The sequence below is a fragment of the Centruroides vittatus genome, unplaced genomic scaffold, assembly GCF_030686945.1.
Source record: "Centruroides vittatus isolate TY-2023 unplaced genomic scaffold, ASM3068694v2 contig_1158, whole genome shotgun sequence".
NCBI lineage: Eukaryota > Metazoa > Arthropoda > Arachnida > Scorpiones > Buthidae > Centruroides > Centruroides vittatus.
Genome location: NW_027120744.1, coordinates 142,860 through 168,513, shown reverse-complemented (window position 1 = coordinate 168,513; position 25,654 = coordinate 142,860). Strand labels below are relative to the sequence as shown.

At 27.8% G+C, this 25,654-nt stretch overlaps 1 protein-coding gene across 1 annotated transcript in view; it reads right to left on the bottom strand.

Annotated features, from left to right (window-relative positions):
- The window catches only part of Myo81F (Myosin 81F), a 124,517-nt gene that overhangs the window by 34,439 nt on the left and 64,424 nt on the right, over positions 1–25,654 (bottom strand). Inside the window, 15 exon segments of the mRNA XM_067275827.1 lie at positions 4,129–4,318; positions 4,407–4,477; positions 4,557–4,715; positions 7,571–7,705; positions 7,807–8,031; positions 8,137–8,434; positions 13,406–13,479; positions 13,751–14,065; positions 14,952–15,165; positions 15,674–15,697; positions 15,799–15,971; positions 19,940–20,046; positions 23,197–23,308; positions 24,415–24,567; positions 24,646–24,763. Coding sequence (XP_067131928.1) covers positions 4,129–4,318; positions 4,407–4,477; positions 4,557–4,715; positions 7,571–7,705; positions 7,807–8,031; positions 8,137–8,434; positions 13,406–13,479; positions 13,751–14,065; positions 14,952–15,165; positions 15,674–15,697; positions 15,799–15,971; positions 19,940–20,046; positions 23,197–23,308; positions 24,415–24,567; positions 24,646–24,763 — 2,368 coding nt within the window.

Genomic DNA, 25,654 nt, shown 5'->3' with positions numbered 1-25,654 from the left:
GTTGCTTCTTGAGTCATCCTGAAAACATTGAATTTTTTCCAAAAATAATAACATGCTCAAGTGGCCAAGGAAATGCTTTTTCAAGGTGAATTGTTCTTAAAATGCATCATTACAGGTAATCAAACGTGGATCTACACTTTTGACACTGAAATAGCTCAACAATCAAATGAATGGCACTTAAAAGATGAAGTGAGACTGAAAAGATGTCAAAGTCAGTCAAAAATTAAGGTTTTGTGTTGACTGTTTTCTTCAATTCTAGTGTTGTGCATCACAAATTTCTTCTGACTGTCAACAAAGACTATTATTTGAGCATTTTGTGTTGTTTACATGAAGCAATTGCTGATTTGTGGAAAGAAAACACATGGATTTTGCACCACTATAATGTACCTGCTCACAATGCTTTTGTTGTTCATGAATTTTTGGCAAAAAATTCAACAAATACAATTCATGAAAACATGAAAATTCAACAAATCAAAACATGAAAATTCAACAAATCAAAACATGAAAATTCAACAAATACAATTCTGCAATTCTCTATATTTACATGAGATGGCACTATGTTACTTTTCCTGTTTCCTTGACTAAAATTTCCATTTTGTGGTCACTGTTTTGAGTCAATTGATGCCATAAAACAAAATTTTCTGCATGTCCTGAAGGGGTTTCACAAATCAATTTTAAAGCATATTTTGAGGATTGGAAAAAACATTGGCATAAGTGCATTGCAATGGGAGAGGATTACTTTGAAAGGAATGAAATAAAATTTTGACAAATAAATTCAAATCTTGCATTTTATTGAATCATTCTCAATACTTTATGATCACAGGGTTACAATATATATAGTCTATGTTGTATTGTGCTGAACAAACATATTTTGTTAGAGCTAGCATAAATATTTTGTGTTCAGTAATGTGTATGATTCATATATTTTCTCACCAGCCAATGCAAGTTCAGAGAATTTAAAAACCTGTTTCTCATAATTGGAACACATGTAGCTTTTGTGAATCATACATATGTAGTACATGTCTAGAAAATAAATATTATATGCATATGAATCATTGTGGATGTTAAATTTGTGCAATAACATGTTCATTAATATCTTTGCAGATCTTTTCAATTAATCTTAACCTTTTCCATGCGGTTATACGCCTTTAGGCGTATGTCACGTGACTTGCCGTTAATTCGTGATGCGGCATACGCCTTTCGGCGTAATTAATCAAAAAATTCGATTATTTTGCGTTATATTCGATTTTCCAGCGATCTTAGCTTTGATTCGCTATTCTGTAGGTCGATTGACTTTGTTTAAGCCAATAAACGTTTTGTTACCACCCCTGGGCCATAAATATTTTGGTAAATACATCCCCTACTATTCTACAGTAAATCTTCGCAGTTAACTACACAGTTGGCTGAAAACAATCAAAGGGAAACTCCTTCTACAGTTTTATTGAGTCTCTTCTGTCTTTGTTGACGTTACTTTAACTAATCACAGACTTATGAAACGAAAAAATTGCTGCGAAAAGCCCCGCCTCCAACCTTCGAAGTAAAATGTAAACAATCACTGTAAATTCGCTTTTTAAATCGATTTTTAATTCTAATTAACTAATTTAATGCACTTAGACATTAAATTAGCTAATTCAACAATATTTAGGCGAGTAAATATGTTTTTAAAACTATATTCACGATAACAATCGACTACTCTCCCAGCTAAGTAATTAGAGACATAGTGTGAATAATGGCAATAACTTCTCCCCCGCTCTAGGTAGAAAGCTGCGGTTTGTTTTGTTTAATAGAGGACAGATGTTTCTATCTAACAGATGTACAAAGTTCAGTGATTCTCTGTAAATTAATTTTTTTTTTGTTCGTAACCTTCAAATTTGTTCGTAAACTTCATATTATTTTAAATATGTATAAAACTAAAAATTATACAATCGTAAACTGTAATATGTTCTTAATCAAACGCAAAAAACAGATTAAACATAACGCGATTTTAAAGCGAAATATCGCGATTTAAAAATCATCCAAAAACTGCAAAAAATGCGCCGCATGACGAATTCCACTCAATTATTTGCTGTAGATCGCCCGCATGGAAAGGGTTAAACACAGTACAGTCATCACTCTACAGTAGTGTAATGGCTCATTGGGAAATTGAGACTTTCCTGACGGGTCATTTGTTTGATGGCCATTCCTTATTTTAAAATACATTATATTTCACTTTTAAAAATAAATTAATAAACAAAATAGAAGCATTGTCTATTGCAGTGTTTCTCAAACTTTTTGGACCGCGACCTCCCTTCTGCACTTAAAAATTTCAAAGGACCCCGAAGAATGAGTATGTGTCGAAAAACATCCCGGAGGGAGGGGGTTAGGCTCGTATTTAAATATTTATATTCTTTTTATTATTTATATGTGCAATTTATTTAAGTAAAAATTATTTTATATAGTTTTTATTTCTAAACATGAACCCATAGTAAATTTATAAAATATTTGAAAAAAATTGATCTAGAATCAATTTTTCAGCGACCCCCCAAATATTTTTCAGCGACCCCCTTGGGGTCGCGACCCCCACTTTGAGAATCACTGGTCTATTGTATTAAATTAAAAAAAGTGTTATTCTAATTCAAACCATAAGCTGTCATGGTACAGTACATCTCATGTGAACAGATGTCCAACTCATGGCAAGCATGGTCTATTACTTAAAATTTTAAAATGATGCTCCTATGTTCTAGAGCAGTGGTCGGCAACCTTTCTGACCTCATGGACCACTAAACTCACAATTTTGAATCCTGCGGACCACTATTGTGAATTTTTTTCAACGATACAAAGTCTGTAGTATAATAATGATTATAAAAGTTTAATTTTACTATATTAATATGAAACTTGCGTGTTTAATTATAACAAATTAATGCAAGCCTAAAGTTCATTGCTGCATGTTTGAAATAAGTTCTTAGTGCTTTCTTAGCGCTTTTCCACCAAGGACGACAATCGCACTCACAATATTATTTATTGTTCATTATTTATTGATAACAGTCACTTCGTATTTGGTTTCAGATTCAAATAAAAACCCCCAAAGAGTGAAAAAAGCAACTAAGCATTTTGCATTTCTTTTGTAATACTTCGCGTAACCTTCAGTCGAACAATGTCCAAATTTCTCCACGGACCACCCAAATTTTCTCACCACTGGTTGCCGACTGTTGTTCTAGAGAATATTTCTGAATTGAAATAACATGACTTCTGTTCAAACTTGAAATTTGCATATACCGTATATTTCCGTGGATAAGATGACCTTCAGATAAGACAAGGTATAAATTTTCGTCAAAGTTTTATAGTTTTAGCATATATCTGTCCTATAAGACGACCCCCAAACTATCAACGGCCTATGAATTTAGTTTAGATCAGTGATCATTCATCTGGATAATAATGCTGTATAGCGTATACAGAATTATGTTCTATTCATAATTTTTGAAAGAACATCAAATCTTATTTTCTTGCATCTGGCAGCACTGCCTTGCAATTGTTGTAAACATTCACACTGATTCGGGCATTCGGGTAATGACCCTCACAAAAACATTGTATGGGGTATTCTATTTTGTGGACATACTCTACTCTCTACTAGTAAATAATTATGGTTTGTCCATTTTACTATAATGGTTTTAATTTATATAAATTTCAATCTGATTTTTTTCATATTTGTCCTATAAGACGAGCCTGGATTTTCGGGGCCTTTTTTTGTGATTCAACTATCGTCTTATCTGCCAAGATATATGGTAGTTAATCGGGGCATCTGGCTTCTAAGCTTTCTATATCTGGTCTTGACTTTCATCTATTTAACTGTTCTCAAGATTAAGGAAAGATGGACAGACAGAGAGATGGGCACCAGTGGAAATTTATACATCTGCAATTTTAAAAGTGTATCCCAAAAACTGAAGTTCTATGTAATAGTTTCTAGATATAATTTATGGCCAAAAATTTTTTAAAATTATAGTAATAATTATATAATTTCATTATTTTTTATTGTATGAGTCAGACCATTTTTTTGGTAATATTTAAAAATAGTAACAACAACAATAATAGTAAGAATAACATTTGTAATCAAAATCATTATTTTCTAAAGTTTTTTGATTTTTTCAATACCTTTACAACACCATGTACAGCTTGTGCAAATAATAAATTAACTTCAACAGGATCTTGAGGAATCTCCCTTGGATTTCGAAACAATCTTTTTCTAAATAAAAGATGACATTCTCCTCCACCTAGAGCTAAAGTTGGACCCTTTTTAGAAAGTGTAGAATATTTACTAAAAGTAGCAGAACTACGATGGCACCTGTAAATACATTTTATTTTTATTTAAAATTTTTATACAAAATTAAAAAAAAACATTGAAAATAATTTTTAAATTTAAATTAACTTACATTTCCCATTGTGATATAATATCTGCAATATATTCATATCCTTTTATCACATGTTCTTGTTCTGGTGTACACTATAGATCAGATAAATTTATTTTAAATATTACAATTGTATTAACAAGTGTAATTTAAGCAATCATATCAATAAAATACCTCATATAATGCCCAACCATCTAATGATCTTAAACCAATTTTTATTGCTAATTGTTGCATGGCATCCATTGCAGTATCAGAAGGATGTATATTAATGGCTTTTGTACGACCATCCAAAAAGTAAAATCGGCAACCCAAATTATTTAAATTACGAACAGCCTAAAAACACATTTTATATTACTTTATAATATATTTTTATAACATATTATAATTTAAACTAAACTAATCAATTCAATAATTATTTGATATTGAATAAAACATTCAAAAATAATTTAACAGAAATTTTTTAAACTTACAAGAAATACTATGAAGTAAACAGATATAATGTAATATCATTATGAAGAAAAGAAAAATACGCAAGAGAAACATATTCAATAAATGGAAAATGTTCACTTTAACAAGCAGCCAAAATCTATTCATATCAATCACCTGTATGTTAGTAAGATCTTGAGGATTTTAAATAAATTTGAGCTCCAAATTGTGACTTTAAACTTATAATAGCATAAAAAATGCTTTCTACATTACTTTGGATGCATTATCATCATACACAGCATCAGGAGATTGTGATCACATTTATCTTCTTTCTGGAAATGCAGATCTTCAATAATATCATTGCTCTTACCTTTATTTTGAGAGTCAATTTTATGTCAAAATTACCATAGATGATGATTTGCAACTCTACAGCCAATGAAATGCATGTCCAGACAAAATACAAAAGGTATAGATGTAACTAAGAAAAGTATAATGCAAAACCATAAAAACCAACAAAAAGACTTTAAAGTAAGCATAGCAGAACCAACCAACTAACATATCTTAATGACAAATGATTACTGGATAACATCAGGCTAAAATAATACAATTAATTATTAAGTAATTTGGCCTAGAGATAGGTATTTGACACTATCTCTTGATAAATTTAATAATTATAATTAATTTATTATTATAGCCAAATGTAATCCAGCAATCATTTGGCATTAAACAAAAATCAGGTTATTGAATGTTATATTATAGCAAATGTAATCCAGCAATCATTTGGCATTAAACAGAAAATCAGTTATAAGAGTTAAATGAAAGTTTTGAATTCCCTCATCATTTCAGCTAAGAATGTTAATAAAGGAAATACCACAGGATAATGTTTTTAAAGTAAATAATGTCATGAAACTTGAAGTAATTAGCGTTGGCAAAAAAAAACATATGTCTATTTAGGAGAATTTGATGAATTGCAAAATTTCTTTCAATGTTTAAGTATGTAAGAATGTTTTCATTTTAATACAGTCATACTTTATAAAAAATTTATTGTTTAAATCTATTTATAATTTTCATTTTCAAAATTACAAATTAAGGATGCTAGTGACTCAAAATTCATCAATTCCATTTAAAATTGTATTTTTGTTAACATCATTGAATATTTCGTGTGACTTATGTTTGTTTAATTTTTCTGGGTTATGTAGATACATTAAAATATCAGAGTAAATGGTTCGTCTCTCTTTCACATGAAAAATAATTTCTTTCTTTAGTTCGTTACACAGAAAGAAATCCTGCTTTGATAGTTCTTCTATCAGAAATTCTAACATTAGATCTGCAACGTACAAATTTGTGTTTTCGCAACACAATGATTCGACTGCTACTTTTATAGATTGTAATGAGCTAACAATAAAAAGATGTATTGTCCAGTAATTCTAGCTTTGTCAGATATAATACTGTATTTCATGCAAAAGTTTACAGTTTGTTATATTGAAGTTCCTGATATTGAAACAATTTAACTAAATAAAAATCAATAAACTTTCATCTAATATTATAGATTAGATTACGAATAAGGCTTAACACTGACATTTTTAATGTAATTTACTTCATTACATAATATCTATGATATATATAATGAAGTGAATCTAAATAATATCTATGACATATACTGATATTAATAATTAATATGAAAATAAAATACTGACATCATTTATAAGAGAGTAGGTATTATCAATATGAAAAACCATTGCAAAAATAATAAATGCTGAAAATGTTCAACATTAGTTAACTTACAAAGTTCTTTTATGTTATTAATATATTTTATCAAAATACAGTCGACTCTGCATAAGTCGTCACCCAGATAACTTGACACCATCGGTTAAGTAGTCAATTTTCTGTGGTCCCAGCCGACTTACATAGGCATTAATGTTAAAAAACTCCAGTTTACTCAACACCGTTTAACTTGTCACTACTGGATAAGTTGACATACTTTTGCTGTCCCACACTCTGATAAGTTGTCACCCCTTCCTGAAAAAATGAATTCTCTCCACACGTGTGGTGCAAACTCATTTTTTTTCAGGAGGGGGAGTCGATTTATTTATTAATATATAATTAATATATTTAATAATATATTATTATTATTAATGTATATATATATATATACATATTAATAAAAATGCCTTAACATGTTATGTATTTTTATGTATAAAATAACAACAGATAAACAAAAAGAAAATATACAATCTACATCAACGTCACACCAGAATCCAATTTTGCATTTTCTCATGCCAGAGGCATTAAGAATCTTTAGACGTTACTTAACAACAATTGACAATTGTGAAGATGATGTTTTCAAGGCATTCATGTTCATTGAAAAAGAAAGTCAAGACAGTTAAGTGCTCAAAACAAACAGCACTAAATGAATTTTTCAATTTTTCATCTACAGAGTAATTGTAAATGGAGGACACAATGTATTGTAAGCCTATACTATTGTATAATGCATTACTGTATTTTATTAATTGTAGTTTTGTGGTTTATTTTCCAACTTCGCTTTAGTCGTCACATCGGATAACTCGACACATTTCCACTTCCCCTTGGGGTGTCAATTTATGCGGACTCGACTGACATACATAAATGAAAGACATCAGAAATATTTGAATAGTTAAGTAATTGATATCAGTTGTTATAATTTAAAAGAATAAACAATCTTCTCATAAAATCATAATCTGATAATCTCAAAAATACACCTAATGACAAAATTTTTAACTTACATTAATCTCTAAAGATGATGGATGCATTTTTCTAACAGTAACTTTGGTACTATGAAGATTATCTAAGCACCATTGAGCATATCTAGCAATACATCTATCTTCACGAAGATTTTTACGAAGAAAACAGTGAAAATACTGAAAAAGTTTTTATATTATAATAAATGTTTTTAATTATTAATACTTTTTAAAACATGACAGAAATAAACTCAAAAACAATTATTATTAAAACAGCTTACACGACTAAAAGTCTTGCTTGGATGGAATGCTACCACACATAAACATAATACAAGCCAAGCTCTTAATAAAGATTCACGACATGGATTATTAGTGGACTGACGAACTAACTGCACTAATATCTCATCTCTTAATTCTTCTCTTTCAATACCATAACCAATAATTGACTGAATTACTTGAACATCACCTTCAGGCTTTAATTCACCACGTAAATATTTACTAAGATCCTAAAAAAATTTAAACATTTTAAATCAGTTTAAAATTACAATAAAAAATTAAATATATCTTTACAGAGTGCATTAGTTATGAAATGGATAAATTTATTTATTTACCTTGAAAATTGTACATGCAATTGTAATATTTTCTGGATCATACATATGTATATGAGATGTAGGAATTGCACTGTTACGAGTATGAGTAACCATTTCATATTTTGGCATAACTTCACCTGAAGATTTCCTTCGTCTAGTTAATGTCCTCATAACAGTTCCACCCATATCTCGAACATGACAATTAAAATATTTTTCAGCAAATTGAATCATATCATAATGATAATCATCTTCTTCTTCATATAGTCTCTGTTCTTCTGCTTCAATTTCAATTAACCTTTTCTCAATTCTTAATTTTCGTCTATAAATCCAAAAATTTATTATTATAAATGACAAAAGTGTATTTTTTAATATAAGTTAATTAACTTTATTTATAATCCTAATAATTTCAATTAACAATAGTAAAAATTTATCTAGATTGAATTAGTTATCCTAATAAATAGGGTTGTAATAAATTGAAGGGCTTATCACATCAGGTCCCTCCAATGTGATAAGCCCTCCAATTTATTACAACCCTATTTATTAGGTTAACAAATTCAATCTAATTAAAGTTGTGGGCTAGAAGCATTATTTATTATTAAAACTTTATCTATTATAAATGCATATTATGTATTCAATAAAACAACTTCTTACACAATTACTGGAATGTATATACTTCTCATTCGAGAACCTTAAGAGTCCAGTAATAACACATTAATGGAAAACGTTAGTTTTCCATTAATGTGTTATTGACCCCAACATACGAGCCAACCTCCATAAAGCCAAACTGGTCAGGTTGTCATATTGAATTGAACACCTTTAAAACCTTGAGGCATTAGAAATTTACAAAGCCAGCTTACATGGCAATTGTATTAACACAAATGATGCCATTAATGTTTCCTATGCATGGAGGTACAGTTATGAAAAAATGGGCAACACCAGCAGTTAGCAACTTTTTCCTGTACCTTTAGTTACATCATATTATTCACAGTTTATGGTACTGATATAGTTCTATTGCCATGGTAACATACATGAATAAAAGTTTTATACACATGCTTAGATTGTTCTATAGATTTTAAAATAATTTTTGAACATGTTGTTCCATACTTTCCATAGGTTTTTTAAAAATAATTTGTAAATATTGTTCTTTGCATTCCAAGTTCAAATCTTACTGGTTTTAAAAACCTGAGGAAGACCGGGGTATAGTTGGAAATGTTAGTTTTCCATTAATGTGTTATTACTGGACTCTTAAGGTTCTCGAGTGTGCATTTTATATAAGTTAACTGATTCCATCTTATTTAACAATTTAATTTGAATCCTTTTCAGTACATTCAATGTCTTTATAATCAAAATATAACTAATGAATATTTATATAAGCTCAACATAAATATTTAAACTTGATATTTTCTTATGTTGAACAACATTAAACAAGAGTTTTTTTTTAACAATCCCATAACAACATTTTAGAAGTGAATGATTAATCAATGAAAATCTATCATTGATAAAAGTAAAACACAGTATAGGACACAGTAAAAATTAATTTTATATATAATTTAAGGATAAAAATACTTATGCTTTTTACTTTTTGATATGCTATACTCAGGTTTAAAAAAAAAAAAAAACATTTTAAAATCTATGTAGAAATTATAACAAAATTATAAGGATACTTGTTGAAAGATATTGCCATTAAAAGAAATTTGTGTATATGTTAATGCAGATATCATTATACTATAATATAAAATAATAATAGATCAAGTGAAAGAAGTTTAAGTGCATACAAAGTCAAAATTCCTTGAGAAACCAGTTAAATGTGCAAAAGCAGTGACATATACAAAGGGACTACTACAAATTTTAATTTTTTTGTTCAAATTTCAAAACATTGTTTTTAAAAACATTTATGATGGCAAATATGATTTATTGGATTATACATAATAAAATTATTGTGCACATGTTAATAAAAAATTCTCATTAATAGAGATGTAACTCATACCAAACTATTAGTAATCTGATATTGATATATCAGAATACTGAAATGTTCCTGATATTTGAAATCAGTTCATTTTACAAACAGATGTCTGATTTCTCTTTTTTTTTCTTTTCTGAACAGTTTCTAGAGATGATAACCAATATCAGAATATTCCTGATACATCTGTATTGGTTTGTTTTAGAAACCAATGCTCTGATCTCTGATCTCTTTCTTCCTTTTTTTTTTTTTTTTTAATAGTAACTATCAAAAAAAATTGGAGCATCAGTTTGTAAAACAAACTAATTCTGATATCTGGAAAATTTTGAAAACATATCAGTGTTGGATAGATATCAGTAAGCATCTCTACTTATTAATTATTCAAATACAAATAAACAACAACTAACCCGTTATATATAAAGTAAGACACCAACCAATGCCAAATTATCAAGCTAGAAACGGCTATAGCAATATTAATAATTCTAAGATAATTTGATACTAGAGTTAGGTGTTAGGTGCCATCTCTTGCTAAATTTAATAATTAGAATTTTAATTAAATAATATTAAATAAATTTAGGCCTAACTGGAAGAAAAGAATCGGCCCAAAGCGGGACTCAAACCCGCAACTTCTGCTCACTGTGCAGATGCGTTGCCAATTACGCTACCCAAACCTCTGGTGCGATCTCCCCTTCCAGTATATATATAAGCTTACGTTACAACCATCAATGGCCATTACAATGCTGACTGGGGTCACATTAAGTGCCCACGTCCTCCCAAAGCACTCAACCGACCATCGCAACCCCAGCAAGGCATATATATAAATAAACAACAACTAACCCGTTATACATAAAGTAAGACACCAACCAATGCCGAATTATCGGGCTAGAAATGGCTATAGCAATATTAATAATTAATGGCCGTCGATGGTTGTAATGTAAGCTTATATATACTGGAAGGGGAGATCGGACTGGAGGTCCGTGTAGCGTAATTGGCAACGCATCTGCACAGTGAGCAGAAGTTGCAGGTTCAAGTCCCGCTTCAGGCCAATTCTTTTCTTCCAGTTAGACCTAAATTTATTTAAATTATTTAATTAAAATTCTAATTATTAAATTTAGCAAGAGATAGTGCCTAATGCCTAACTCTAGTACCAAATTATCTTAAAATTATTAATTATTCAAATACTTTTAGTTTTTAAGTTGGCCTGCCTTATTTTGGGTACTTCTGAATCCACCAGTTGGCAGGTGTGAAAAATATTTTGTTCACTCATTTACACAAATAACAACTACAGGTATTCCCTGTATAACATGGTATTCTTACTACATGGTTTTGCACTAACACGATTCAAAAATTGGAAAAATCCCCTGTATAACAGTTTTGCTCTAACACAAGGATTTAGGGATTCAGGATTTAGGATTCAAGGATTTAGGAAATCCTCCATACAAAATTTCACAACTTTTAAGTGCCAACTCTGTTATTCAATTTTTTTTTTCAAGCAAGCATGTGTGCTGTCTCAAATTTTCCTACAGATTTTGGAATATTGAAATTTTCATTTTGTTTTGTGCCTTTCATCAGGTTTACTTTAATGAAAACTGATAGTGCAATTTTTTCTTCCTTGTCCTGACTTTCCTATCAACCAGGTGTTGTTGTGGTTGATTTCATTCTTTAGCCCTTAAAACTAAAACTATTTTGTTTTTAAAGATTAAATAAACTATTTTTAAATATGAATATTAAACATGTAGGTAAGTGTTACTAAACATTTTTAACCATAAGTAAGTACTTACTTATAAAAATGACAAATAAAGTACAGCAGAATCTTGGTACTCAAACACACAATTCAATATTCAAACCCAAATTTTTTGAAAAAAAAAATTCTCTGGTATTCAACTGAACAAATATGACCACTATAACAAATTTTCAATAAATAACATTTTTATTTTAAATTTGTCATTCGTAAAAATTTTGTTAAAAATATAAAAAAATGAAAATGTTACTAATATTTCTGATCAAGGTCAACAAAAAACTGAGATGATGACAATACTTTTTCAAAAGAAAATGCCTTGTTTAACTAAAATTAATATTAACACATAACAGAGTATTTTTAATTGTAATTGTTAGTTAATTATTGATTGCTTAATTAATAAACATATTTCTTTTAGTAGCAAAAAGAATAGTATACTTTTGTTAAATTTTAGAACCTAACCCTATGTTTTGAGCTAGTCTTTTGTTTTGTATAGCATTGATTTGCATAATATGGCATTTCTTTTGAAACTTAACTACCATATTATACAAGGAATACCTGTCTTTTAAAATGCTCAAAAAGTGTAGTGTAAAATGAAATCCATGAAAATGAAAATAATCATCAGAAAAACAAAATGGAAGGAAGAAAATGACATAAATTGCTGAAAGTACAGCACGAATCTTCCAAAAATTTGTCATTTAGTGAAGTTAGTTACAAATCATGGTTTGTCTACAAAAAAAAAAAATTATTGAAGGAATTTCTCATGAATATATTTTTTGAAACAATCTAGAAGTATCTAAGAAAAATAAGAATGTGAACTCTGTAAAGAGAAGGCAAAGCTGGCACTGGCTGCACCACATAAAGGCCAAAGAGTAAAATAAGCATAAAGTGTCATAGTGTATGACACTTTATGCTTATAGTAATGTTCAAAATAACCACTCAGTCAGTTTGACGAAACACAAAGTTTATATTTACAATATAAATGTACAAAATAATACAAATTAGAGTCACAATTAAATATGCACAAACACTAATCCAACGACAACCAACTATTCCCGTACACGTTCAACTATTTAACAATAGTCGTCGAAAGAAACTCCTTACGACCTCCACAAACAGACTTGTAATTAACAGCACCTCCGAGTCAGGAACAAATTCATACTAAAACACTGGGGTTTACTTTCCCCAGATTTCCGTTGTGTCCAACGAGAGAGACAGTTAGAACTTCGGTAACAACGATCCTAATCCGATCCGATCTTCCCGATACGAACTCAGCCGATCCCGATACCAACCTCCCGTTCCCGCCGAAACTACTGCTTAAAAGTGTCCAGCGTTTGAATTCCCCGCCAATCAAATTCGAATGTTTCCATAACGTCCACCAACAGTCACTTCCCGCGCGGCCAATCGTCCGCTGGTCGTCGATTTGAAACTTAACGGTTCTTCCCACGGTAGTTTCTAACGGTTTTCCGTTATGAAAGTTCGTTATAATAAAACAGGGCGGAAATCGCTCGCCTAGCGATTCCAAACCCTACACTTATTTTACTCTTTATCTTAATGTACTGCATAAAAAATAATAAATTATTATTTCATACCTTTGCTCACGTTCAGCTTCTTCTGGTTCAACATTATTCAAATGATTATTATCTAGTTTAACATCTTGAGAATCCTAAAATTATAATAATACATACAAATTTTTTGAAGGATTTTAAAAGATCAAATAAAAACATTATATGCAACCTGTTAGATTTTGATTACAAGCATGTAATAAGTACATAATTTAAGTAGTCATTTTATTTTCAAGTTACATTTCTGTTATTTTAATTGCATAGTATTAAAAATAGTACTAGCAGAAGTAGAGTGATTAAATTTTGTGCTAGAGAGAAAATTCGGAAATTTATTGTAATTATAGAAAATAAAATATACAAGTATCTACATACCAAAACACTTTTTGAATAAATTTTTTCTTCTTTGAGACAAGTAACTGTTGATGGAGTTGGTGATTTTACATTTGAATGGTTGACTATAGTTTTAATAGGAGAAGGAGTTTTTCTGACATCTCCATTCATTATATTAACTGGAGAGGTAGGGGGAGGAAGCGGTGAAGGAGATAGAATTCTGTCAGAAGCAACACTCTCTGGACAAGGAGAATAAGAAGGACTTGTAGCAAGTGGACTTGGACTTGGTGGAGGAAGAGGACTTGGAGATGGCTCTGGAGTTACACTTTGAACATCAGAAGAAATACAACTTTCTTCCTAAAAAGTATCCAATAAATTATAGATTAATAATGATTGTTAAATTGACAAAATAAAATGTATTTAAAAATATAGTTTTAATATGATGCATTTGATTTAAATATAAATATTTTTAAGTGTAAAATATAATTAAATAAAACAGAAACTTATTGAAAATGAAATGCAAGAAAATTACATCATAAGTTTTAAAAAATCAATTTAATTTTTAAATAATTAAGACATAAAATATTGCCTTTTATTTATTTAATGGCAGACTATATCAATTTTTTTAGATCAGGTTTAACCCATATTTTCAAAAATATACATTAAATTCTACCAATTTAATGATTGCATCTATCTTTAGTGTAATAATTATTGGCATATTCTATCATTAAACAAACAAAAAGAGCAGTTAGAAAAAATATTTTAATCTAACAAAATATATATAAGTAATTAATATCTACTTAATTCAGGTGTGTTAAAAAATTTCTATATTATAAAATATAATACCCATTTTTAAATAGTCCAGTTTCGTGTTGTAAAAGAATATGTAATAAGAACAGAATCAAAACAGCCAAAGAATCATCAAAATTATAGGGATATTTTTACACACTAATTAATTAACTATAATTTGGTACTAGAAGTAATACTATGTTAAGTGTAATTTTGTACTAAAATGATTAATTAATTAATTAATTTAGAAAACTCTAAAGAATAAAAATCTGACTTGAAAAGGAACTTGAGGAATTTGTTAAATAACTTTTGTAAAATACTGTTTTTTAAAATAATTTAATATTTCTTCAATGTTTTAAAAATTAATTTATGTTAAATTTATAAATAATATATTTCTTAAATGATTTTATTAAAAATACAAATAAATAAATAATCTATTTCATAATATATTCACCTCTTCAGCTTCTGTTGTTTCAACATCTTGCAGCAAGGCTTCCATTTGTTGTCCTATTTCAGTTACAAATTCCTGAACATTAGGTCGTGCTTCTTGAACATCACTAAGAAATGAAAACATTTCATCCAGATCAAGGCATTCTGATGCTTCCTGTGCTCTACGGACATTTTGTTCCACTAATGTAGCAATGGCTGCTAATTCTTGTTGAGTAGCACTAACAAAAAATATTTTAAAAATAAGTCCACATTGTTTTACAAAAAGATTAATAATGAAAATAAAACTCTGTAAATAAAACAACTTATTTTACATTGAACATGATCAATTATCCAATTCTTTGATAGCCACTTTTAATGCATCTTATCTGATAATAGCTACAATTCACTTTTACATATATAATGTATTGGCTTAATTGGAAACAATATATATTTATTAATAAATTACACCCTATAATTCTAGCACACTATTTTATTTCACAATGCTTTCAACCTTATTTAAAGATCCTCTTCAAGCAAGAAAAATTTGAATCATTTAATTGCAAAAGAATTCAAATCTCTTCATACATTACATCATACTAATTTTAGAACTGTTTAAATTTCCTCTTTTAATACTATTTCTCTGAGTATTTTTTTATTAATCTGAATAATAATAGAAATTATAACAATAAAAATGCTATTGACGTTACAATTTTAATAAAAATTGTAAAATTAATTAATATAACTTACCCACTTTCTTTTTCAGTCTGATTGCTGCATGCATATTAATATTAATATTTTAAAGTTAAGATAGCAGACAACAAAAGCAGTTAGAAAAGAAAAAAAATTTTAAAGAATATAAACTGGAGATATACCTAATTGATTCTTCTAAAGCTTGTCGTTCTTGTTCTTCCATTTCTTGTTTTTCAGCTTCCAGCCTTTTCTTTTCTTCTTCTTCTTGCTCTTTTCTTCTCATTTCAGCTTCAACCCTTCTCATCTCTCTGAGTGCATTTGCTACTTCACGAGCAAACATACCTCGAACATAGGCCTAATCATTTCCAAAAAATTAGCATAAACTTACTATTATTACTATTGATTTAACTAACAAATATTAAACATCTCAAAACTAAATTAAAATAAGATAGGGTTAAAATATGAAAAGTATTTTAACATTTCATTATCATATAATAATTGCAATTAAAAACAAGTGTTTGAAAGAAGTCACTTCATTGTGTCAGCATAAAGCAACATAAATCACAACACAGTTTCATTGGTATCAAATGCAATTAAAAACATTATTATTAGATTAAATCATGTAAAACTGTTGTAATGTCTGAATTACAAATATGTTTAATAGCAACATCAAGTAATACATGCCTGGATGTCTAGGTGAAAACAAAGCTAATGGACGAATATTATGTATTAGCAATATGCATATCTTATGAAAAAATGCTGAAAAGTTTGGAAAATAAAGTGATTTCTCATACTAGGGTAGATGTACCAGTTTTGGCCAGTGTAGTACCAGTTCTGGCCAGAAAACAAATTTAACTTAAAAATATAATCACAAATGAAACAAACTTTTATTGTTAACTGTGTGAACAGTTAACAATAAAAGTTTGTTTCATTGGACAGATTTGAATATGTGGTGATTATATTTTTGAGTTAAATTTGTTTTTTGGCTAGAACTGGTACACTGGCCAAAACTGGTACATCTACCCTATATAAGGCTGTAATATATTTCAAAGAATGATAGTTCCATATTTGGATTATTGTGAATTCTGTTACTCTTGTGTTAATTTTGATGCTTTTCATTTAGTAACTGAATATAAAGCTCTGACATCTGTCAGACAAAAGTGCTTTGGTTCAGATTATTTATTGGTTCAATCATATAAGCAATTGTTACAAGATTATGATAAATATGACTGTATTTATAATTTTATTATTAAGATAAACAGCTAATGAAAACTGATTTGTTTACTTTAAGATATTATTTATTCAGAAGTTTAACCACCAGGAGGTGTGGATATAGTATATTAGTGGATGTTTTAGTATTTGAGAGTTGGCAGCATTTTTGGTCAGTACTTTTGGGCATATTATAATTAATAATTTATTTAAATTATTCAGGTAATTGTTTAATTTTTCTTTTTATATAATTTTATAAATTTTTGTTTGCATCAACTGCCATTTTTGTGTGTATTTTTATTTCTTTATAAATATAATTATTATTGTTGTTGGTTTTGTTTATTATTGTTATTAATATTGTATTGCTTTTTTTTTTAGCAGGTTTATTATTATGTGTTGTACTGTTAATAATAATGTATTTGGCTTGGAATTGACATTGATGATTGTAATGTCTTTTTTTGTTGTAATATGCCCGTACATACAGGGTTTCTCTATTAAATACTATTAAATAAAAAAATAAAAAATAAATATAAGGCAATTTTCTTATTAGTTTATATATATTTATGTTAAAATTTTATTATCAGGTAATGCAGCTATTTGTTTTGGATTTTCTGAATCAGTATATCAAAATCTGTTATAAGTAGTTGCAAATAACCTGAATTGTGTAACATTAACATATAATGCAAAAGTTTGTCTAGTTTGAAAAGATAGCTGAAGTTATTATAATTACTAAATAAATTGGAATTTCATTTCATAAATCTTCATAATTAGCTAGTGACTGTAAAAATTTAGCCTCCCCCCCTAAAATTTGACAACAGTTGTTACATGTTTGTCTTTTCTTCAGTTCATTAGCCTTTTGCTTTTTTTAGGTAATAAAAAAATCACCCATATACATTACATGTGTAAAATTAAATATAAATACTTTTTACAGGAATTGGTTTTACAGTTTTAATACTTTGTAAAAAGACTAGTCCATAATTAGTAATAAATTCTTATTAGGCATTTCCAATGTTACATATTGTTAATTTTTTAAAGTTAAAGCAACTACAGTAAAATCTTGATTTTATGGACTGCTTAATGGAAAAGGACATAAATAGCCAAATTAATTGGCATCAAATAGTTCAAACATTTGAACTAAGTGGCAGTTAATATTTGAACTCTGGGCATTCCAATATTAGAACATTATCGGACCTGAAGCAGTTCTCAATAGAGATATGAAAAAGTTTGTTCAAGCAAGTAAATATTATTATTTTTACTGGAAATAAAAGGTTTTCAAAGAGATAGATTTTATGGACAAAATTTCTGGTTCATAAGTCATACATAAAAATTAACACCCTTTAAATTAATTTTAAAATGCTTTTTATGTGTACTTAAATTAAGAGATTTTTTTCAAATCCAAGAGTCACTGCTCATAAAGTGTATTTTCCAAAATGTTTGCTTATTTATTTCAATTTATATGGTATACCTCTTTATTACAGTTTCAGTACTATGATGAGTCCATAAGCAATAATACATAGTAAACTTTTCTGTGAAATGAAACTTCTCATACATACATAATTTTAATTTCAAAAACATATCTACATAGGTAAAATCAGATAAACTAATTTGTCAAATTTTTAACAAATGCATTCAGAAAACCTATTTTATTATATAACAGATTTTCAGCTTTAATAGACACCCCTTGCCCAAATTAGTCTGTTAAGTTGAGGTTGTACTGTACCTGCATTTAACTTTAAAAAAATTAGTTATACAGTAACAGTTTTTTTTAAATTCAAATATAAAAATCACAATCATTACACTCAAATTTTTACAATAAGAGTTATAACAAATTTGGCTATGTTTCATATCAAACAAGCTTCCATCCTATATGAGAATGTTACATAATCCAAGTTATCTGCAACTATCTAAAAGTTATTTTGATTTACTAATTCAGCAAATCTAACAAATAGTAACAGCTGCATTATATGAAAATAAAATATTAATATGAATGTGCAAACTAGTACGAAAAGTGCTATAGTAAAAATATGAAAAATCACTGTATTTTTCACAACTTTTTGATATTTTCTGCTAATACATATTCACTCATTAGCTTTGTTTTCATCCACTATATCTAGGTGTGTGGAGTTGAACATCATTGTCACACATATCCATATTACTGACTGATAAATTATAACCAATCAATTTTTAATGTTTTTTGATAAATTTTAATCATAAATTCAGCCTTCTTCAAGCATCTGCCACTTAAATGTTAATTTGTAATCATCATAATATAAAAAAATTTTTGGAAGATGATAGATCAAAAGTGCTTAACAATAATTAAACTTAAGTCTTCTTAAACATAAGCCTGGAGTTTTATGCTGTGATAAAAAAAATGAGGTCAAAGCATATAGGCTAAAAATGTAAATTTCACTTATGTTATTAACAAGTGAAATTAAAAATGATAAACTTATTAATACATAATTAAATGAAATTAAAAAATTATAAACATTTTTTATAATTTTTAACAATTTTTACAATAAAGTCTTATGAAACTTTCATACATTATTCTTAGTTAATATAACTGCTTTAACAAAAGATTTAATTAGTATTTTTTGTTAAGAATATGCAGAATTCTAACATAAAAATGCCATCTACCATAAAAAAATAATATAGGTCTTGGAGCCTTAATAAATATTATTTATACTAAGCAGATGTGTTTTTGTTAGCAGCAGATGCAGCAGAAATCCAAATATGCAAAACTTAGAAACTTTTAATTATTCAGAAACTAAAATCATTTACAAAAGTACGAAATTCTATTACATAAGATATGTATTAGATGATAATTTGAACCTAATTAACAAAAATATCAAATCGTAAATTTCTAAATATCAAAGTTCTATACTAATTAGTATAGAACTTTGATATTTAGAAATTTACATTTAAAGCTATATTTTTTAGTAACTAACACAATTTTCTCATAATTTTTCTTCAAATATTTTTAGTCAAGCATAATTAATTTAATTTTTTAAATTTTACTAATAGGCTTAAGAATTAATAAGAACTTAAAATATATCTTTATAATTATTTACTACTAGGCACTATTAGTAGTTAATTAATTTTAATTTAAAATATTACTTGTAGTGTAATTGCAGCTCTTCGCATACGAAGGTAGCATAATCTTTGACGACGTCCACGAAATCGCCTTTGAAAACAAATTGCGGCTTTCCTCTTCTTCAAATAAACTATTAATAATATATTATACAATTATTTGTAAACATTTATTTTCCATTTGAATTTAGAATTTTATACAATTTAAATATATGTATATCTTCATATAAATAAATGTTATATATATATATATATATATATATATATACACACACACAACATATACAATAGACAGGGTGTTCATAAAGTCTGTGTGCAATTTTAAAAATTTATAACTTTATTAGTATTTGTGATAGAGAAATTATGTTGAATGTATTGGAAATAAGAAAAACTATATTTTTTTAAGTTTCCACGTGCTCATCATCATTAGTAATACAAAAAGTAATATGATTTTGTAGTTCATGTAGTAGAAACATTTAACAATTGATTTACAGTAATGCCTGAAATCACATTAGTTATTTTAGCTTTCAAGTCTTCTAATGATCAAGGTTTGGTTGCATACACTATTGTTTTCACATATCCCCATAAAAAAGCCTAATAGAGTCAAGTCTGGCAAACATGGAGGCCAAGAAAATGGTCTACCTCTTCCAATCCATTACTAAATAAGTTTACTTAAAACTAGGTACATTAATCCTTCTAATACTTTTTACAAATATTTTCTATCACAAATACTAATAGTTATGAATTTTTAAAATTGCACACAAACTGTATGGACATCCTGTATATATAACAACATTTATTTATACGCTGATATTATCAAATTAATAAATAAGCAGTATTCTTCAATCTTTATTAAATGGTAAAACATTTCTAATTTAGACACATAAAAAATTGATCGAATAGAACAATTGTGATATTTATCAGTGATGAGACAATAGTACAGTGGCTCCCAACCGGTGTTCCGCAGAACACTGGTGTTCCGTAAGCATCTCCCAAGTGTTCCGCAGATTTAGTCGCAAATCGGAAAGTGTACAATCGTATTCGAGCCGCCGAATATCAAAAAATTAAGATCATAAAATTTTCATAAACTTAAATATATATGTACGAGTCATACTTATGGAGTGTACTACTGTTTCGAATAAGATAAAGGCAATGATAAAAACTGAATGAAATATGTAAAAAACATCAGGCACAAGTTTCCCATTAAAGTTATTTAGGTATATTTTTTCCTGTCTTACAATTGGCGTTAATAATATGAATAGAGATTTTGAATTATAAGTGCTCAATTCTAATAAAGTAACTGATGACAAGCTTATGTATTTCATATTAACTTAAGTAAGTGTTCCGCTAAAGAAAATTGCTCACAAAAGTGTTCCGCATCCTAGAAAAGGTTGGGAACCACTGCAATAGTACAATTTCTAAAATATCTAATATATTTTCCATTAAAAAATCTCAATTCCAATAAGATTCCTGTTCTGATTTTAATTATTTTCAAAATTATAGTTGGATATAGCCTTATGTAGTTACTTGCAAGCTTACCAGACTATTTTAATTCAAACATATTTACAAATTGACTTATTTTTTTCAATATCTCAGAAATTCTCTATCTCAAGAATAATAGACTCTCAGTTAACTGTATGATCAGATTTCTACAGTGGTCAAAACAAGAACAGTTGTGTATCTGTGGTAGCATCTGCCCTGGAAAGGTCTTTTCAAAGTGATAGATCACAAGTTCCCTAAAGTGGGCAACAGCATGCTTAATTCTGACCATGACTTTGTACATATTGAGAGAAGATATCTGAAAACACAAAATTGTGTACTCTTTGAAACAGTACAAGGACATTATTTGAAATTCACAACACCAAAATAAGTTTAAAGTAACTCAAATGGCAATTTCATACTTCAACTTCAACAAATGCTTTAGATGACTGCTCAAACAAAAATTGATGATGGAGACAAAATCCCTTTCCAAAATGGCATTTGTTGAATATTTGTCAACAGCTTTGGTGCATACAAATAATCATTTTCCAAGGAAGAACCATGGAAAACTGTGTCTATGAACAACAAGCAACACAACAAGTCATCCCAGAAGTATCTTATACTTAATTTCTCTTTGCTGAGGTTCCAAAAGAATCATCAGCAAAGAGAAATTTCAGCTGCCTTCTATTCCAGATACAAACAGCCCTGGTGTATGAATGACCAACAGTAAAGAATATGTATATTTTAAACAAAATCTTTTGTTAATATCTTGGCTAAGAAATACATAGAATCTTTCCACTGTACAAGTAATGTAACAATGGTAATGTATTTGAAAATAAATCGATGAGTTTGTCTTTTGTAATGAAACCTAACAGTTACCACTCCAATAGTAACCCTTTTTTAAGACTGAAAGAAAGAGATAACTGACACAACAGTTTAAATTTTATTTTTTTCCGAATGTCTGGAGACCTACAGCATAGTTAATAAAGGCAGACATAACAAATGTGACTTAAATCTACAATTTCCATGAATGCATATTTTGTAAAAAAGAATTTGGTTAATATTATTGTAAGTCCTACACTCTCAAGATATAACACACAATGTTCCTCTATCTTCCTCACCTTCTCAACCTTTAACCATCAAAATTTAATAGCATCAATGCCCCTCATATTCAAGCCATCATGTCAAATTTTGTTTCTATTATAATAATAATTTTCAGCCATAAAATAATTTAGAAATTTGGATAAAGGTGAAAAATGAAAGTGGTGTAGTTTTATTGAACATCACTATAATTAACAATACATTGCACAGTTTGATGAAAACAACTTCAAATAGCATACATTTAATCAAAAATAGGAAATTTTGAATGTTTTGAAGCATATTTGTTATTGACAATGCCTTTTGTCATAAATAGTGCCATTAGCTCCTATTTGCAGTATAGGAAAAAAATACATTTTTTCCAAGTACAGTATGTGTTCTTAATTAAACAATATTTCTGTACTTTTTCATATGTATTGATAAGAGGTCTAGAGAATTCCATAATAAATATCCTAATACCAAAGTTTCAGAAATAGCAAAACTATTTTAAAAAAAATAAAATTGTGTACTATTAAATGATGTCTTTTTAGTGCTTTTACTTTGAGTATTTCTTCAAAATTCAAAAGTTTAGTTTCAGTTGCACAACTTTCTGATCAAGCTGTATAAAATTTAGATATTATAAAACAATGATATTTTATATCATTTATGAAATTTAAATAAAGTAATCATGTTGAAAAATATATTTATATTATTTTTAATGATCTTACTTCTTTTACATAAAAATCCCCTCCAAGTTTTTTGAATAATTATAGCCATAGCATGAATAAGTATTGTTCTTTGATCTTCCAAAGGTTCATGAACACAACTTCTTAAAAATACCTAAAAATATAATGAAATCAAAATAAGCTTGAAAAATGATAAATGCAAATTAATAAAAAATAAAATTTTTAACAAATTATCTAATTGCTAAATGTTAAAAATTATAATCATTTTTAAAACTGCAATGAGATGAGCACTTCGTACAATCATGCAGTTTAAAAACAATTGGCAATTCCAACAAACAGTAAAAAACACTGTATAAATTTAAAATGGTAAATTCAACATGAAAATTTTGTTAACAATTCCAATTGATATTAAATAATGAATTAATATGGATGTAAGTTCAAAGTACTTGAAAAACTTTAAAGTATAATGAATGCATATTATGTAAAAAAGAATTTGGTTAATATTATTGTAACTGTTTGCAATGCCCGGCATTTTATCTTCATCTTACAAAATCAATTTCATTGTTCTTTAATTAACTTTGCAGACTTGTGTGCATGTAATGTGCTGCTGCATAAAAGTTCAAACACTCATAACTTCTGATAAATGCATCTTTCAGAAAAAATGTTTAAGATAAAAGTTTGTTTTAAAAATAAAAAAATGAAAATGTTGAATATAAAAATTTTTTTTTAATGTAAAATCATAATGCAATAAAAAAATGAGGGTTCCCATTTAAGAAAATAAAGTTGATCCCATTTTCACCATTTAAAGTGCCATCTATGATAAAACAGATAGAACCACCTAGTAGCCCTACAAAGTCTAACATTTTTCCTTAATAAGGTTTTTACAAGATGCATATTTTTTGAGTTATTTCAGAAGATTGATTAAAATGAACTTCCATGTATATACATAATTTATTACAACACTTGCCATATTAAATTAAACAAATAATGAAGGACTTTGATAAAGTTAATTTAAAATATGAAAGTATTGTGCTTATAGATTGGATTACTTACAATTAACAGTAATTAACAAGTATTCAATTAATATGTAATTGAGTTAACAGAATTTTCAGAATGTTAAATTTTTGATAATCATATTCAACAAGCTAAATGATAAAATGATGTGATGATATTCATAATAGTAGTTATCTTATACATTAAATAAAAAAGTTTTAAAATCTCAAAAATGTTTACATTATTAAATTATATTGAAAAGGTTACCTTAGTTTTTCCAATTTGCCATTCCATTTTAGAAAATCCAAGAGACTGCAATATATAACTCACTCCTTCACGAGGATCGCTTGGATATTTGCTCCTTACTAAACCTCGATACCGTAATAAAAATTCTTTAAATGATGTATGAATAGGAAAACCCTGTAAAATATTTCATCTATAAATTTATAGAATTTAATATATGTAAGTTTAAATAAAATTTTTGTTCAAATAACTTACTTCTCGTCGAATTCTTATAATATCCAACATTCCTAAATAACACAGTTGTGTTAAAACTTGTTCATCATCATAATTATTTGGCATTTTCTTCGTATTAGGTTTTATACATCGAACATACCTTAATAAAAATTTTATGAATGAAAAAATTGTTTTATTTTTATAAAATCAATTTCATGTTGAAATTTGTTTAAATTCTTTTTATAAATTATAGTATAATTTTATTGAAATTGATTTAATTTAATGAAAAGAGTCTTAAAGTTTTGTAGTTGAATAAATAACATACACTGTCTGTCTCAAAAGTAAGAAGACTAGGAAAACTGTACAAACTGAGCTACAAATCTCTATCAGTTATGATGTTCTACATAGTTCTCTGCAGTGGCAATGCACTCCTTACAAAGTTCATGCATCCAATCAAAGTTGACAAAAAAAAGTCCTTTTCAGATGCTCTTCAGTTCCATTGTCACACTTGCCTCAAATGTCTTTTAAACTATCATAACAATATCCTTTCATGTAAACTTTGAGCTTTGAGAACAGGAAATGTCTGTAAGATCTATAACTGATAAACAGGGAGAACGAAAAAATACTACATCTGCCTACAAGCCGATAATTGAGCATCAAATGGCAAAAACAAGGCAAAAATTAGCAGGTTCTATATTTAAATTCTGTATGGCATATACATTGTTCACTAGAAACACTTGGTCAAATTACTTTTTAGATAGAAAGTATATATACTCCAATTAATTTTGTGTTTGAATTATCAATAGGAAATAAAAATAATTAAACTTTTTAGTCTAGAAATTTTCTAGTTAAATCATAACACAATGATTATCTATTGATATTTATCAAAAATTTAATACAGAGTCACAAAATTCTTGTTTTCGTTGTAAGTTGTTCCATATAAAATACAACCATGCACTAATAAAAAAAAACATGTATTTTAAACAAATAAAACAATACAGTACATAAAAAAATTAATTATTAAATATTACATAATCAAATTACTATTAAC